The sequence below is a fragment of the Chrysochloris asiatica genome, unplaced genomic scaffold (genome assembly GCF_000296735.1).
Source record: "Chrysochloris asiatica unplaced genomic scaffold, ChrAsi1.0 scaffold00050, whole genome shotgun sequence".
Taxonomy (NCBI): Eukaryota; Metazoa; Chordata; class Mammalia; order Afrosoricida; family Chrysochloridae; genus Chrysochloris; species Chrysochloris asiatica.
Window position 1 is genome coordinate 966,164 of NW_006408568.1, and position 12,244 is coordinate 978,407.

At 44.1% G+C, this 12,244-nt stretch overlaps 2 protein-coding genes across 12 annotated transcripts in view; both read left to right on the plus strand.

Annotated features, from left to right (window-relative positions):
- The window catches only part of ZNF384 (zinc finger protein 384), a 19,999-nt gene extending 18,515 nt beyond the window's left edge, over positions 1-1,484 (plus strand). For 3 of the 6 annotated variants that reach the window (XM_006862644.1, XM_006862648.1, XM_006862646.1), the window contains one exon: positions 34-1,484. In XM_006862644.1, the coding sequence (XP_006862706.1) occupies positions 34-294 (261 nt within the window). In that variant the 3' untranslated portion in view covers positions 295-1,484. Of the gene's footprint in view, positions 1-3 lie in introns of all 6 variants that reach the window. The other 3 variants (XM_006862645.1, XM_006862647.1, XM_006862649.1) reach the window with 1 other exon arrangement.
- A 3,404-nt stretch (positions 1,485-4,888) lies between these two features.
- Positions 4,889-12,244, plus strand: ING4 (inhibitor of growth family, member 4). Of its 6 annotated transcripts, none has more exons than XM_006862650.1 (8): positions 4,889-4,960; positions 7,943-8,014; positions 9,979-10,145; positions 10,315-10,429; positions 10,596-10,704; positions 10,959-11,106; positions 11,369-11,430; positions 11,540-12,244. In XM_006862650.1, the coding sequence occupies exons 1-8, from the start codon at positions 4,924-4,926 to the stop codon at positions 11,577-11,579; spliced, it is 750 nt and encodes a 249-aa protein (XP_006862712.1). In that variant the 5' UTR covers positions 4,889-4,923; the 3' UTR covers positions 11,580-12,244. The 6 variants fall into 6 exon arrangements, with proteins under 6 accessions (XP_006862712.1, XP_006862713.1, XP_006862714.1 ...); XM_006862651.1 differs by having other exon boundaries at positions 10,599-10,704; XM_006862652.1 differs by having other exon boundaries at positions 10,315-10,420.

Here is a 12,244-nt window from a genome sequence, read left to right on the forward strand (position 1 = left end):
CAGGCCCAGGCCCAGGCCCAGGCCCAGGCTCAGGCCCAGGCCCAGGCCTCCCAGGCATCACAGCAGCAGCAGCAGCAGCAGCAGCAACAGCAACAGCAGCAGCAGCCACAACCACCACACTTCCAGTCTCCTGGGGCAGCCCCCCAAGGTGGGGGTGGTGGGGACAGCAACCCCAACCCTCCACCTCAGTGTTCCTTTGACCTGACCCCCTATAAGACGGCGGAACATCATAAGGACATCTGCCTCACTGTCACCACCAGCACCATCCAGGTGGAGCACCTGGCCAGCTCTTAGAGACCTGTGCTACCACCCACTAGGAAGAGGGAAAGGAAGTCTGGTCCCTTTTTTCTCCAACATCTCTTGGTGGGAAAAGTCCTCTACCTTGACCGGCCTTGGCTCCATCTCCTTAGGCCTCAAGCACGGCCTTTCATCACAGGATGCCATCCTTATCTTCAAAAGGAACATCAGCCCTCCTGATTGGCAAAAGAATACTGAGCTGGTAGTGTAATCCAGCAGCCTCCCCTCCCAAGCATAGCTTTTGAAAATTGGGGGTTGGTGCTCAAGGGAGGGATTTGCTATGACCTCATAGAAACTTGTAGGCACTTACCCTCTCTTTAATCCTCATCCTCAAAAGTTTGGGCTGATAGAAGATTGGCCCTTCCAGATATCAGAGAAGAGAGCGCTAAATGCAACCAGCCTCCTGTTCTGTTCTTGCCTGCAAAAGAACAGCGGTTTTTCAAATCCCCTAACCCTGGGGGCCATTTATTCCCCTAAATGGTCTCTCACTTCATTTCCTACCTAATGCTGGAGGAAGCAGCTCTGGGTGGGAATCAGACCTCCCTTTATTTATAAGAGGGTAAGGGCTGAGATGTGGTCCCCAAGGGGCCAGAGATTCCCAAGGTTGGTAAAGGGTGGCTTAGAAGTGTGGGTTATGGTTTTCCTTGGAGCTGTTCTCCCCCTTCTCTGTCAACCAAGGCTCTGTGCCCTCAGTCTCCCTATTCTAAACCTCAAAGAGCTTTGGGAGCTTTGTGTTCTCTATGAAACCCCAAAAGAATGGGGATGTTACAGAGAAGGGAGAGTTCAGGGCAAACCCAAGGACTGGACTTAACTTCCTAGGTGCCACGGTCAGTTACCGGACACGGATTTATATATAAATATATATATATATATATATATAAATATATATATACCCACTCATCACAGTCATCTTTGTTGTAACCATTTCTGTGTTTATAAATGCATTATCTCTGAGAATTTTCATATTTGATGTTTATTTTTATTTTATTTTTGTCTTGATTTTCTTTTCCACCCTGTCCCTCTGGCCATAGCATTCTTATTTCCTTTTTTTTAAATCATGGCAGATTTCAGAGAAAAAAAAAATCAGGAAACCAGTTGTTACAAAGCAATTTAAAATGAAGAAAAAAAAATGTACAAAACAAGGGGTGTTTTTAGAATATTGTATAGAAATAAATTTGTGTAAAAGGCTCAGAGGCAGTGGAGCTACTGATGTGAGAGCGTGGGGAAAAGTTGTTTGGGGAAGTGTTCAAGGACAGTACTAAGGATTTACACCAAAGTACGTATGTGAGAACGAATGCTTGTGTAAAGGGGCCCCATGTCTGTAATTCCCAAGCCATAAAAGGGTACAGCTTTGATAATTAATTGAAATCCTAATTTATGAGGGTTTCTTTACTTTGATGCCATAGCGAGTTACACATTGAACTGCTAACTGCAAGATCAGCAGTTTGAATCCACCAGGTGCTCTACAGGAAAAAGATGAGGCTTTTTGCTCCTTTATAGATTTATGGCTTCGGACACCTACAAAGTTGCTATGAGCAGGAAATGACCCGATGGCACATAACCACCAACCAACCTACATAAAAGTATTGTCATGGAGACTACATTGCCAAAATATGAGGGCAAGGTTGCACTTACTTAAAAAACAAAAAACCCTAAGGCTCCTTATCAACGAAATTGAAGAGTTTCATGCTAATTCCAGTAGGTCTTAATGTGTGCGTATATAATATTTGTTACTCTGACACCTGAAACGAGGTTCCTAGTGGTAGGAGCCACCAATTAATGGGTGCAAGAGTTGAATGACTATGCCAAACAGTTACAGTGCTGGGGAGAAAATATGTCAGGAAACCTGGACTTCGGCTCTGGTTCTAATATCCACTAACTCAAGCTGTTGAACTAAATCGCCTCCAAGATTCTTAGAATTAAAAAACATTAAGCACTGAAAAGGAGTCCTGGTGTGCCACTGTGGGATAAAACACTGGGCCTTGAGGTAGGTTTGAATCACAAGGTTTGCAGTTCAAACTCAGCAATTGTTCCTTGGGAACCCTATATAGGGTTGCTGTGAATCAGAACAGACTGTGACACTTGACAAGCACTGAAAAGGTGACAGAGTTCCCATATCTGAGAGCTGGCAAGTATCCTCTGGGACTGCTGGCAAATGATGCTCATTATGTAGTGGAATGTGGGTAGTTAAAATAATACCCACTTAATATAGGGCTGGATATATTAGGACAATGTTACAATATGTGATATGACCAAATGTCCCAATGTTTGTTAGCTTTGTAAATATTTACTCCCTACTCTCACCAACTGTTGAAAGGGCCTGATAGCCCCCGCCTTCAGCAGCAGTATTACAACCACAGGAAGTACACAGACTTTTATTTTGGAGTCCTGGTGTGGTGCTGTAAGACAAGCACTGGAGCACAAGGTCTGAGCCACAAGGTTGGTGGTTCAAACTCTTTGCAGGGTCGCTGTGAGTTGGAAGTGACTCGACAACACTTAATATACTTTTTCTTAAGTATACATGCACATCAGTGTGGCAAGCCTATGAGGTAGGTACTATTCTCATTTTATGAACAAAATGAGCATAGGTTAAATTACCCAAGGGGATAACAGAGAGTGAGAGCTATTGGGGGCTGGGTAGGAATGTGCCATGGAATTCATTAGGAGCATCTGCGTAGGGTTTCAGAGACTAACTCTACCATAGTTGAAAACCACTTTAAAGAGAGTGGAGTCCTGGTGTGGTGCTGTGGGATAATGCAATGGACTGCAAAGTCGTTTGAACCACGAAGTCGGTTCAAGCTCACCAGATGCTCCTTGGAAACCCTATACAGGGTCTCTATGGGTCGGAACCAACTCCATGGCACTTAACAAAACCTAAGGTTCACCCTTACCCTTCACATACTTGGCCTTATCTAAACTAACACGACTGAAAATCTGTTTTATTAAAACCTAGCTGTCATTGACAATTATTGTCAAAGAAGTATAGGTTAGGGGGTATAGCTATCTCCAAGATGCATCATACGAACACTAATATTGAGTTAGGAATTTGAGCTCCATTTCCGACTCATAGTGACCCTGCACAGGGTTTCCGAAGCTGTAAATCTTTATGGGAGCAGAAAACCTCATCTTTCTCCCGTGGAACCGCTGGTAGTTTTGAACTGTTGACCTTGCGGTTCACAGCCCAATTTGTAACCACTACGCTACCAGTGTGGTAGTGCCTGTTAAGTACTTGATTGCTTTCTATTCTGATGAAGGTTTTTAAGTGCCATCGGTTCCAACCATAGCGACCCTATACAGGGTTTCCAAGGCTGTATATCTTTACGGGAGCAGAAAGCCTCATCTTTCTCCCATGGATCAGCTGGTAGTTTCGAACTGCTGACCTTAAGATTCGCACCCCGATTCATAACCACTGTGCTACCAGAGCTCCTGATGAAGGTACAGAGCTTTCATTATACTCAGCAGAATAATGGTTGACATCTAACTGACCTAGCCAGCTTCGATGGAGTTCCATAGACCCATTGCTTTGGAATCTATGCTAATTAACATGATGTGGCACTGTAGAACAAAACACTGGACTGAGAAGTCGGTTTGAACCCGAAGATCTGGGGTTCAAATCCACCAGCTGATCCTAGGACATCCTTTACAGAGTCACTGTGAGTCGCAATCTATTGGACAGCACGTAACAGCAACAATATTATAGTCGTTTGAATGAGATTATATTTTCCTCCACAGAGTAAGGAAAGAAAATACGTGATATTTCCCTCACAGAGACTAGGACAAAGTCAGAAGTAGTATAACATTTTAAATGTGAAAATGTATTCCGAATGTAACGGAATAGAACCCTGGGCCAGAGGGGTGGAGAATTAAAGCTTTATTGTGTAATTTTACTTTGTATATATATTGTTAAGTGCGGATGAGCCCTCACTCATAGCCATCCTGTATAAGGTTTCCCAGGAGCGGCTAGTGAGCTTGAACCATGAAATTTGCAGTTCAAGCCGACCTTGTGGTTCAGTACATCATTCCACTGCGTCACACTAGGTCTCCTGTAGAGGGTTTATAAATAAGACTTTTCTTATGTTAAAAATTAATCCTGGAGAGATGGTGTTCGTCTAAGGAGAAATACGGAGGGTTTAATTCTTGCATTCCAGATACTTTTCTCCGATTTCCTTAGGAAATTTACCTCCCTAAAAGAAGTCCTCTGCAGTCAAATTCTGCAAAAGGGGAAACCAAGTTAGATCCCCATATACTGAAAAGGGATTTTTGTGATATACAATCCTAAAGAGAGCAAGCTTCTCCCATTACCGTATATTCCCGTTTTGGAGGGAAAAAGTTTGGTAGAGAATTCAAAATGGCGACCTCCAGTGACGTCACACCTGCCGCCGTCGATTACTGGGGTCTCAGTAAGGGCGGAAGTAGGCCAAAGCCGCTTCATTACAGGAGGTGGTGGCTATCCACGCAACAGAAAAAAGGTCCAGCCTCACGCGGATGTGTTCCGGCGGAGTCCATAATAAGAACGGAAGTTCTCTTCTTAAGGGCGGAAGAGTTTTAACCTCAGGCTCACTTCAGCGCTTATCGCGTTTCAGTCACTTCCGAGGTGGATCGGAAGTTGCTTTGTTTTGCTTCAAGATGGCTGCGGGGATGTATTTGGAACATTACCTGGACAGTAAGAGCCGGCTGGAGGAGGGGGTCAGGGGTCATAGAGTGGTGGGGGTGTCGGTGGATGAGAGGATCTATGGACTAGAAGTCCTGGTGGTAAGACGCTCACAATTGTGTAGGGGTTCCGTGGGAGAAAATAGAGGGAGGGTGTGGAGAAAGAGGGGGCGGGGCAGCAGGGTTGAGTCCTGCCTGTTGGCTATAGACAAGGAAGCGGTTGCGCGGTGGGGCTTGAAAGATCTTTTTGAAAGGTCTTTTGAATCTACCTTTTGGTGGGTCTAACCGGGAAGACATTTGCTGTCCCCACTCTTCTGGATTTGCACCTTCAAGATAGCTCTACCTTCAAGTCGTTCAGAATTGGTCTTTCCACTATATCACCTACTACCATTTGGAGCAGCGTCAGAGACCTTGCTGGCTCCGTTCAGTTTCTCTCTGAGAAGCGGCTCCTCAGAGGAATGGAGGTGGCACGTGATCTCTGTCAGATGCTGAACTGGGACAGTTCTCTTCTTGGAGTAAAGCGCCAATCCCCATTAATCTGGAAGTCTGGTGTTAATTGTTTATACTATTTGTATAACCCAACCTTTCACGAAGCCTTGTGCTCTTGGGAGCCAATAAATACTTAATGAGGTTCTGCTGTGAGTGAGGGACAATGGTACGCATTGGGCGAATGAGACAGAGCCGAATAAGACAGAACTCAAGAAGTTCACAGTCTGGTAGGAAACAGTCTGCAAATTAACGACAGTTCATCACACACATCAGTGAGTGCATCTGGGGAGGTAGGAGAAGCTTAACAGAGGAGGTGGTGTTTAAATAAGATTTTGAAGTTTGAGTGTTTGATTGTATGGAAAGGGAAAAGAAATACCAGGTTGGGGAAAAGCATCAGCAAAGTTATGGTGACAGGTTTGTGTCATGAAAAGTAAAGTCAGAGTGTCTGATGTATAGGATTTTAAGATAGACGTTTGGGAAATAAGAATGGATAAAGAGGCTAGGACTAGATTGCACAAGAATTTTTAAGCCACGTTTGCATTTTAAATAATGGGGAACTGACAGTATTTTGAAGTCGGGTGTGATTTTTATAAAAAGAAATAACCCATGTATAATAAATTGAAGAATTATAACAATAACAGGGAGATCAGTTAATGATAACAGTCCAGGCCAGAGATAAGAACCTGGTCCAGGGAGTGACAGAGTTAAATATGACTAGATTTATGGGATGACTGAGTGGTTGAGGAAGAGGGAGCGATCTAAGGTAACTTCTAGATTTCCTTCTTGGGAAGAGAGATGTAAATAATTAACAAGACCGGAAATCCAGGAGTAATTTGAGTTAATGATATTTTAGACTTAATTATAGGAATGGTAATTGTATCTGTGAGAGCAAATGAGATCATTCATGGGAAACAAGTAAAGTGAGAAAATCAGAGGATTAAAGTGTAATCTCAAGAAAACATTACCATTTAAGGGACAGGCTAAAGAGACGTCAATGTTGGAATTACCAGAAGGTATATGACAAGATTTGGAATCCTAAGAGGAAGAAAGTTACTCGAAGCAGAGAAGACGGTGTCAGCTGCTGCAGAGGTATTTTTTTAGGATACCCAACCAAAACCAAACCCACTGCCATTGAGTCGATTCCGACTCATAGTAACTCCATAGAACAGAATAGAATTACCCTATAGGGTTTCCAAGGCTATAAATCTTCAAAGACGTAGACTGCCACATCGTTCTCCCATGGAGCGACTGGTGGGTTCAAAATATCAACCTTTTAGTTAGCAGTCACTGTACCACTAGGGCTCCTTTTTAGAATGTTGTTAAGTGTCATCGAGTCGATTCCAACTGGTAGCAACCCTGTATAAGATTCCCAAGGTGGTGGCTTTGAACCACTGGCCTTGATGTTGTCAGCCTAGTGCTTATACTACAGCAAAGCTCTACACCATAGGAGTAACAAAAAGATCATTTGATAAGTCACTGGTGACTTAAGCAGCTTCAGTAAACTGGTGGTGCCAGGCCTTAGGTTATAGGCTAAAGAAGTAGAAGCATTGAATATGTTTGAGTTAAGAGTCATTAAGAAGACAGTATTCTTGTGTGGGATACATTTATTTGTTCATTTATTCAAGTATTTATTGAATATCTTCTGTACCCAAGTCATAATCTTAAACACTGGGAAAATAAAATAACAAGACAAAAGACATGTTCCAACCTTCTTGGAGGTCTAGGAAGACAGTTATTAAATAATTATACAACTAAGTAATTATAGTTGGATAAGTATTCAAAAGGACAGAGATAGAATACTTTGACAGCATGGATCCAGAGTACTTGTTGGAGTCTGGGGAAGACATATTTGAGTTGAACTTTGAAAGACAAACAAATTCAGTAGGCTAAGAGGTATGGTGGGATTCAGGTGCGGAGGACCAGGCAGATAAAACAGCGTATCAAAAGCCAAGTGGCAGGAAGGGCACTGACAAGTTTGAGGCACTCAAAGAAGCCCAGTATGGTCAAAGTAGAGAGAACGCAAACTGGGACTGGCAAGAGTTAAGGAAATGTCAGGGGAGTAAGGGCCAGAAAGTGCACAGTATCCAAGAGCAATAGGAAATGACCAGAGGGTTATAAGCAGAAGAGTGGTCTGATGAGATCTGCATTTTTTAAAAGACCATCCTGGAGAGTAGCTGGTGTGTAGGAGGAATAGCAGTGGATATCAGGAGGTTATTTCTAAGGTGAGGGCAAGGAGCCTGGCAGAAGAGATTGGAAGTAAGGAATGAGAAGGGCTGAATCGTAGAACAAGGATGGGGTAACTGCATAGAGGGAGAAATTAATTGTGGGGAGAGATGGCCATGACATGTGAGAAAGAGAGGATGAATGTTATTACAGATCAACATGAATGTTCAGAGGAGGGAAAACTGAGGGCCTTTGGATCCTGTTTGGAACTCCTATAAAAAAAAAAACACAGCAGTAGGACCTGTGAAGTCCAGTAATTCTCAGTTTCTCCTCTTCTCCTTAGGTATTGAAAACCTCCCCTTTGAGTTGCAGAGAAACTTTCAGCTCATGAGGGACCTAGACCAAAGAACAGAGGGTGCGTATAGAGTAAGGAGTTCACGTGAATAATGAATTTGTATGATTGTTAATTTTTCTACTTGGTTTTATATATCATCTGGTATGATCTGGAGACCTGTGACTTCTCTTTTGTTTTATGTTTTACTCCTTTTCTAGATTTGAAGGGAGATAATGGTAATACTCATTTCTGTATCAGCTTTTTCATAACAAATGGAGTATTAAGACAGTGCCTTAAGAACCAGATACTATGTTCTTTGCACCTTCCTCAAGCAGTTCCTAAGTCAACTCTAGAATCATTTCTGCTTTCTATATTCAGTATGTTTATTTGTTGTTGTGCCAAAGAATCAGTTTTGACTCATAGCGACCCTATATAGGGTTTCCTAAGAGAGGCTGGTGAGTTTGAATCATTGACCAAGCCAACCTTGCAGTCCAGTGTTTATCCTACAGCGTTTATCTTACTTCGCTGCATTGTCAATATTGCAGTATTAATAATAACACAAAATCAGTCTGCAACTCATGTTGATAGCATTCTTATTGTATGACAAATTCGTAAAGGAAAGCAGCAGTTAATATGAGGATCTCTACACTGTTCTTCAGCAGTACAAAAACATTAGATACCATCTATGACTTTGAACTCTAGAAACTGCTGAGTAGGCTTGGCTACATTGAGGCATTCACTTGTAACCTGAGGCTATACTACGATTGGTGTGGTTGGTCTCTTCAGGGTGGAAGTTAGAGCTATTCTCCATACTCAGTGAAGGATATATAGATCTTTTCTTCTATCCTCATGTAGTCATGATCGAGGATGTAGCAAGCTGGTGTCGCAGTGACATTTATATTACCCTAGGCAAATTTATTAGGAAAAAGGTGAACATCATCTGAAATCCTGCATGTAGACCTCTGAGACCTGCTTGCTGAATGCTGAGGACCAGCTTTCTTTCTTTATAAAACAATTCCAACTTGGTTCACAGAAAAGCCAGTTAGAAATTATGAAACTTTTAGCTTACTCCAAAGGCCTGGAATGAAGTGGGGCATGAATGTAGTATATCTGCAGATCTTCCCCTAATCTCTTGCTGCATTGTGCTACCACCAGACTTTGGTCACCTTCGTCAACATTGTTTATGAACCCTACCAAATATCAGATAGTACACATCTACAGTCTCAGAGTTCTGGAAAATCACCAGTCTTTCACTATTGAAGTCTTTGCTGTAACATGTGAGATGAACAAACTAAAAAACGGTGATGGGGAATGTAAGCAAGTAGCAAATGAAAAACTAGGGTAGGCAACAAGGTAAGCAGAACTATTATGTGGGTGAACCTGGTGGTAGTGGTTGATGGTTATGTGCCTTGGAGTTGGTTCAGACTCATAGCAACCCTGCATAGGGTTTCTGAGGCTGTAAATCTTTACAGGAGTAGAAAGCCTCATCTTTCTCCCGCAGAGCAGCTGGTAGTTTTGAACTGCTGCCCAGCTCGTAACCATTATGCTACCAGTGCTCCTTATGAATGAACTAGAGCTTAATTTTAAATGATGAACTGTAGTTATGCCAGTGGCAGCTGATAACTCAGCCTGGTTTGCAGTAATAGAGATGCTGTGGGATGTTTTGGAGAAGAGAAATCAGGTAGCTTTTAAGGCAGAGTTCAGGGTTCAAGCAACAGCAAGCCCTGCATAGAAGCATCCCTGAATATAAATCGAAGTAATCTTCATGTTAGTACAATATGCACAGGATCCCTTGTTGTTTTAATTATATGAGTTCCAACCATGATAGCAGTGGTTTCAGCACCGTGAGGACATCTTTAAAACAAATATTGTCAGTGTGTTGCCTTACTTGAGTACGTAGCAAGCCCAATTCCTATGAACCTTCAGTTCATTTTAGTTCATCAGTTATGATGTTGAATGAAAAAGGCCTGAGGAACAAGAGGAAGAAGTATGCTTTACCTAGCCACTAAGGGACCACTGTGACCAGACCGCTGTCTCTGTTGTAGACCTGAAGGCTGAAATTGACAAGTTGGCTACTGAGTATATGAGTAGTGCCCGCAACCTGAGCTCTGAAGAAAAATTGGCCCTTCTCAGACAGATCCAGGAAGCCTATGGCAAGTGCAAGGAATTCGGTGATGACAAGGTGCAGCTTGCTATGCAGACCTATGAGATGGTACGGCCTTGTTTATGGCACCCCACCTACCTCCAGTATAATTCTCAGGGTCCTTCTGCTGCTGTGTTGGCATCTGTTTGCATTGGGAGATCCATAGAATCTGCCTTAGCCTATTTTCTTTACTGGAACCAGTCTTGTACCTCCCCCCTTCTCCTTCCTTACCATCCAGGTGGACAAACACATCCGACGACTGGACACAGACCTGGCCCGTTTTGAGGCTGATCTGAAGGAGAAGCAGATTGAGTCAAGTGACTATGACAGCTCCTCCAGCAAAGGCAAAAAGAGTGAGGAGGCGGGTGGGGCTGTGAGAGATGGGGCAAAATGTCCCAAGGAGAAGCAGCAGGCGCTTCATCCATCAGGGAGGGGCACTAGGTTGGAAATGGACGAAGAACCATGGGACTTAACCATCTTTCTATCTTCCTGCCTTCTGGCGATCCCCCTCTTTCCTAGAAGGTCGGACTCAAAAGGAGAAGAAAGCTGCCCGTGCACGTTCCAAAGGGAAAAACTCAGATGAAGAAGCCCCCAAGGCTGCTCAGAAGAAGTTAAAACTTGTGCGCACGTGAGTGCTTCAGGAAGCACTTTGCCAGATGACATACTCTTCTCTTCCATCCACCCCTACTCCCACCCCACATTTCCTTAGCCACTTTGCCTGCCAATAACTCTTCTCCTCACTTAGGAACTTCGTACCTTCTGGATAGAGAGGAGAAACCACAGTCACTTGTCCCACGAGGATCCCCTTTTACCACCTCTGAGAATCTCAGGTTATGTCTCTCCTTCCTGCAGATGACACTTTCTCTTCCTCTTGGCCTGCAGAAGTCCTGAGTATGGGATGCCCTCAGTGACCTTTGGCAGTGTCCACCCCTCTGATGTGTTGGATATGCCTGTGGATCCTAATGAACCCACCTACTGCCTTTGTCACCAGGTCTCCTATGGAGAAATGATTGGCTGTGACAACCCTGATGTGAGAACCAGTTTGCCTCAGGAAGGGGGGTTTTGGAGGGGGATGTAAGGATGTGGGTACAAGGGCTGGGGGTAACACATGCTTGAATAGTAGGACTTAATAATAGGTAGTTTGCTGTGGTTGGCCTTGGGAACTCCAGGGATTCTCTGAAGGCATGGAATAAGGGCACACTCCTGAGGAATCTCTGTGGGGGTCTCCTTTCTCTTCTCTGCCCTTCCTCAGCCCCCTAACTTATACTTCTTTCTTCATCTTCCTTTTCCAGTGTTCCATTGAGTGGTTCCACTTTGCCTGTGTGGGGTTGACAACCAAACCTCGAGGGAAATGGTGAGTGAAAGTTAACGATAGAAATTGGACTGTCCTAAGCTCAGTGACAGAGGGCATTCTCCCTTTCACTTACTTTCTCCCTCGCCTCCTCTTTCATGTGACTCTCTAGGTTTTGCCCACGCTGCTCCCAAGAACGGAAGAAGAAATAGACAAGGCATTGGATTCCATACAGTTGTTTCCACGTCCCCTGACATGGGCTAGCGGGGAGAGGAATGCCTGTGCTGGGGCCAGGGGGTTCAGGGAGAAGTGAATGCTACAGTGCTGTCATCTCTTCTCCACCCCTCCCCCACTCCTGGTGCTGAGGCTGCATCCAAACCCTGGTAGGGAGGGGTGCTGCAGCCACTAACGGTATGTGCTCTCATTCAGCCCTCCCCTTTCAGAGGAAGTGGTCTTGCCCACTCTCCTTTTGCCTCCATACTGAGGTTGGTGCTGTATTTCAGAGGGGGTGGTCCTCTTTATGCCCCTTGCTTTGTATTTAAAGACTGGAGCAGTAGCATGGGGGGCTTCCACCAGCCCTCTAGCCTACGCCCCCCTAACCATGGGGGCACTGTGGTGTGATAAACTTTCTTCTCCATTCTCTTCTTGCTTTTTCCATGGTGCGGGCTCCCCAGATCATCTGGGTTATAGCCCTATTTGAAAGGGCACCCCTTCCTCCGTGCCAGAGGGATTCATCGTGGCCTTGTTAGTGGGGGAGGGGCTGGTGGTATACAGATAGCACATGTAAAGGAATTTGGGTAGATGAATAAAAGCTATACATGTTGGTCTGCTGTGTTTATTGTACATACACTATTTAAGTACAATATGCAAAGCATTC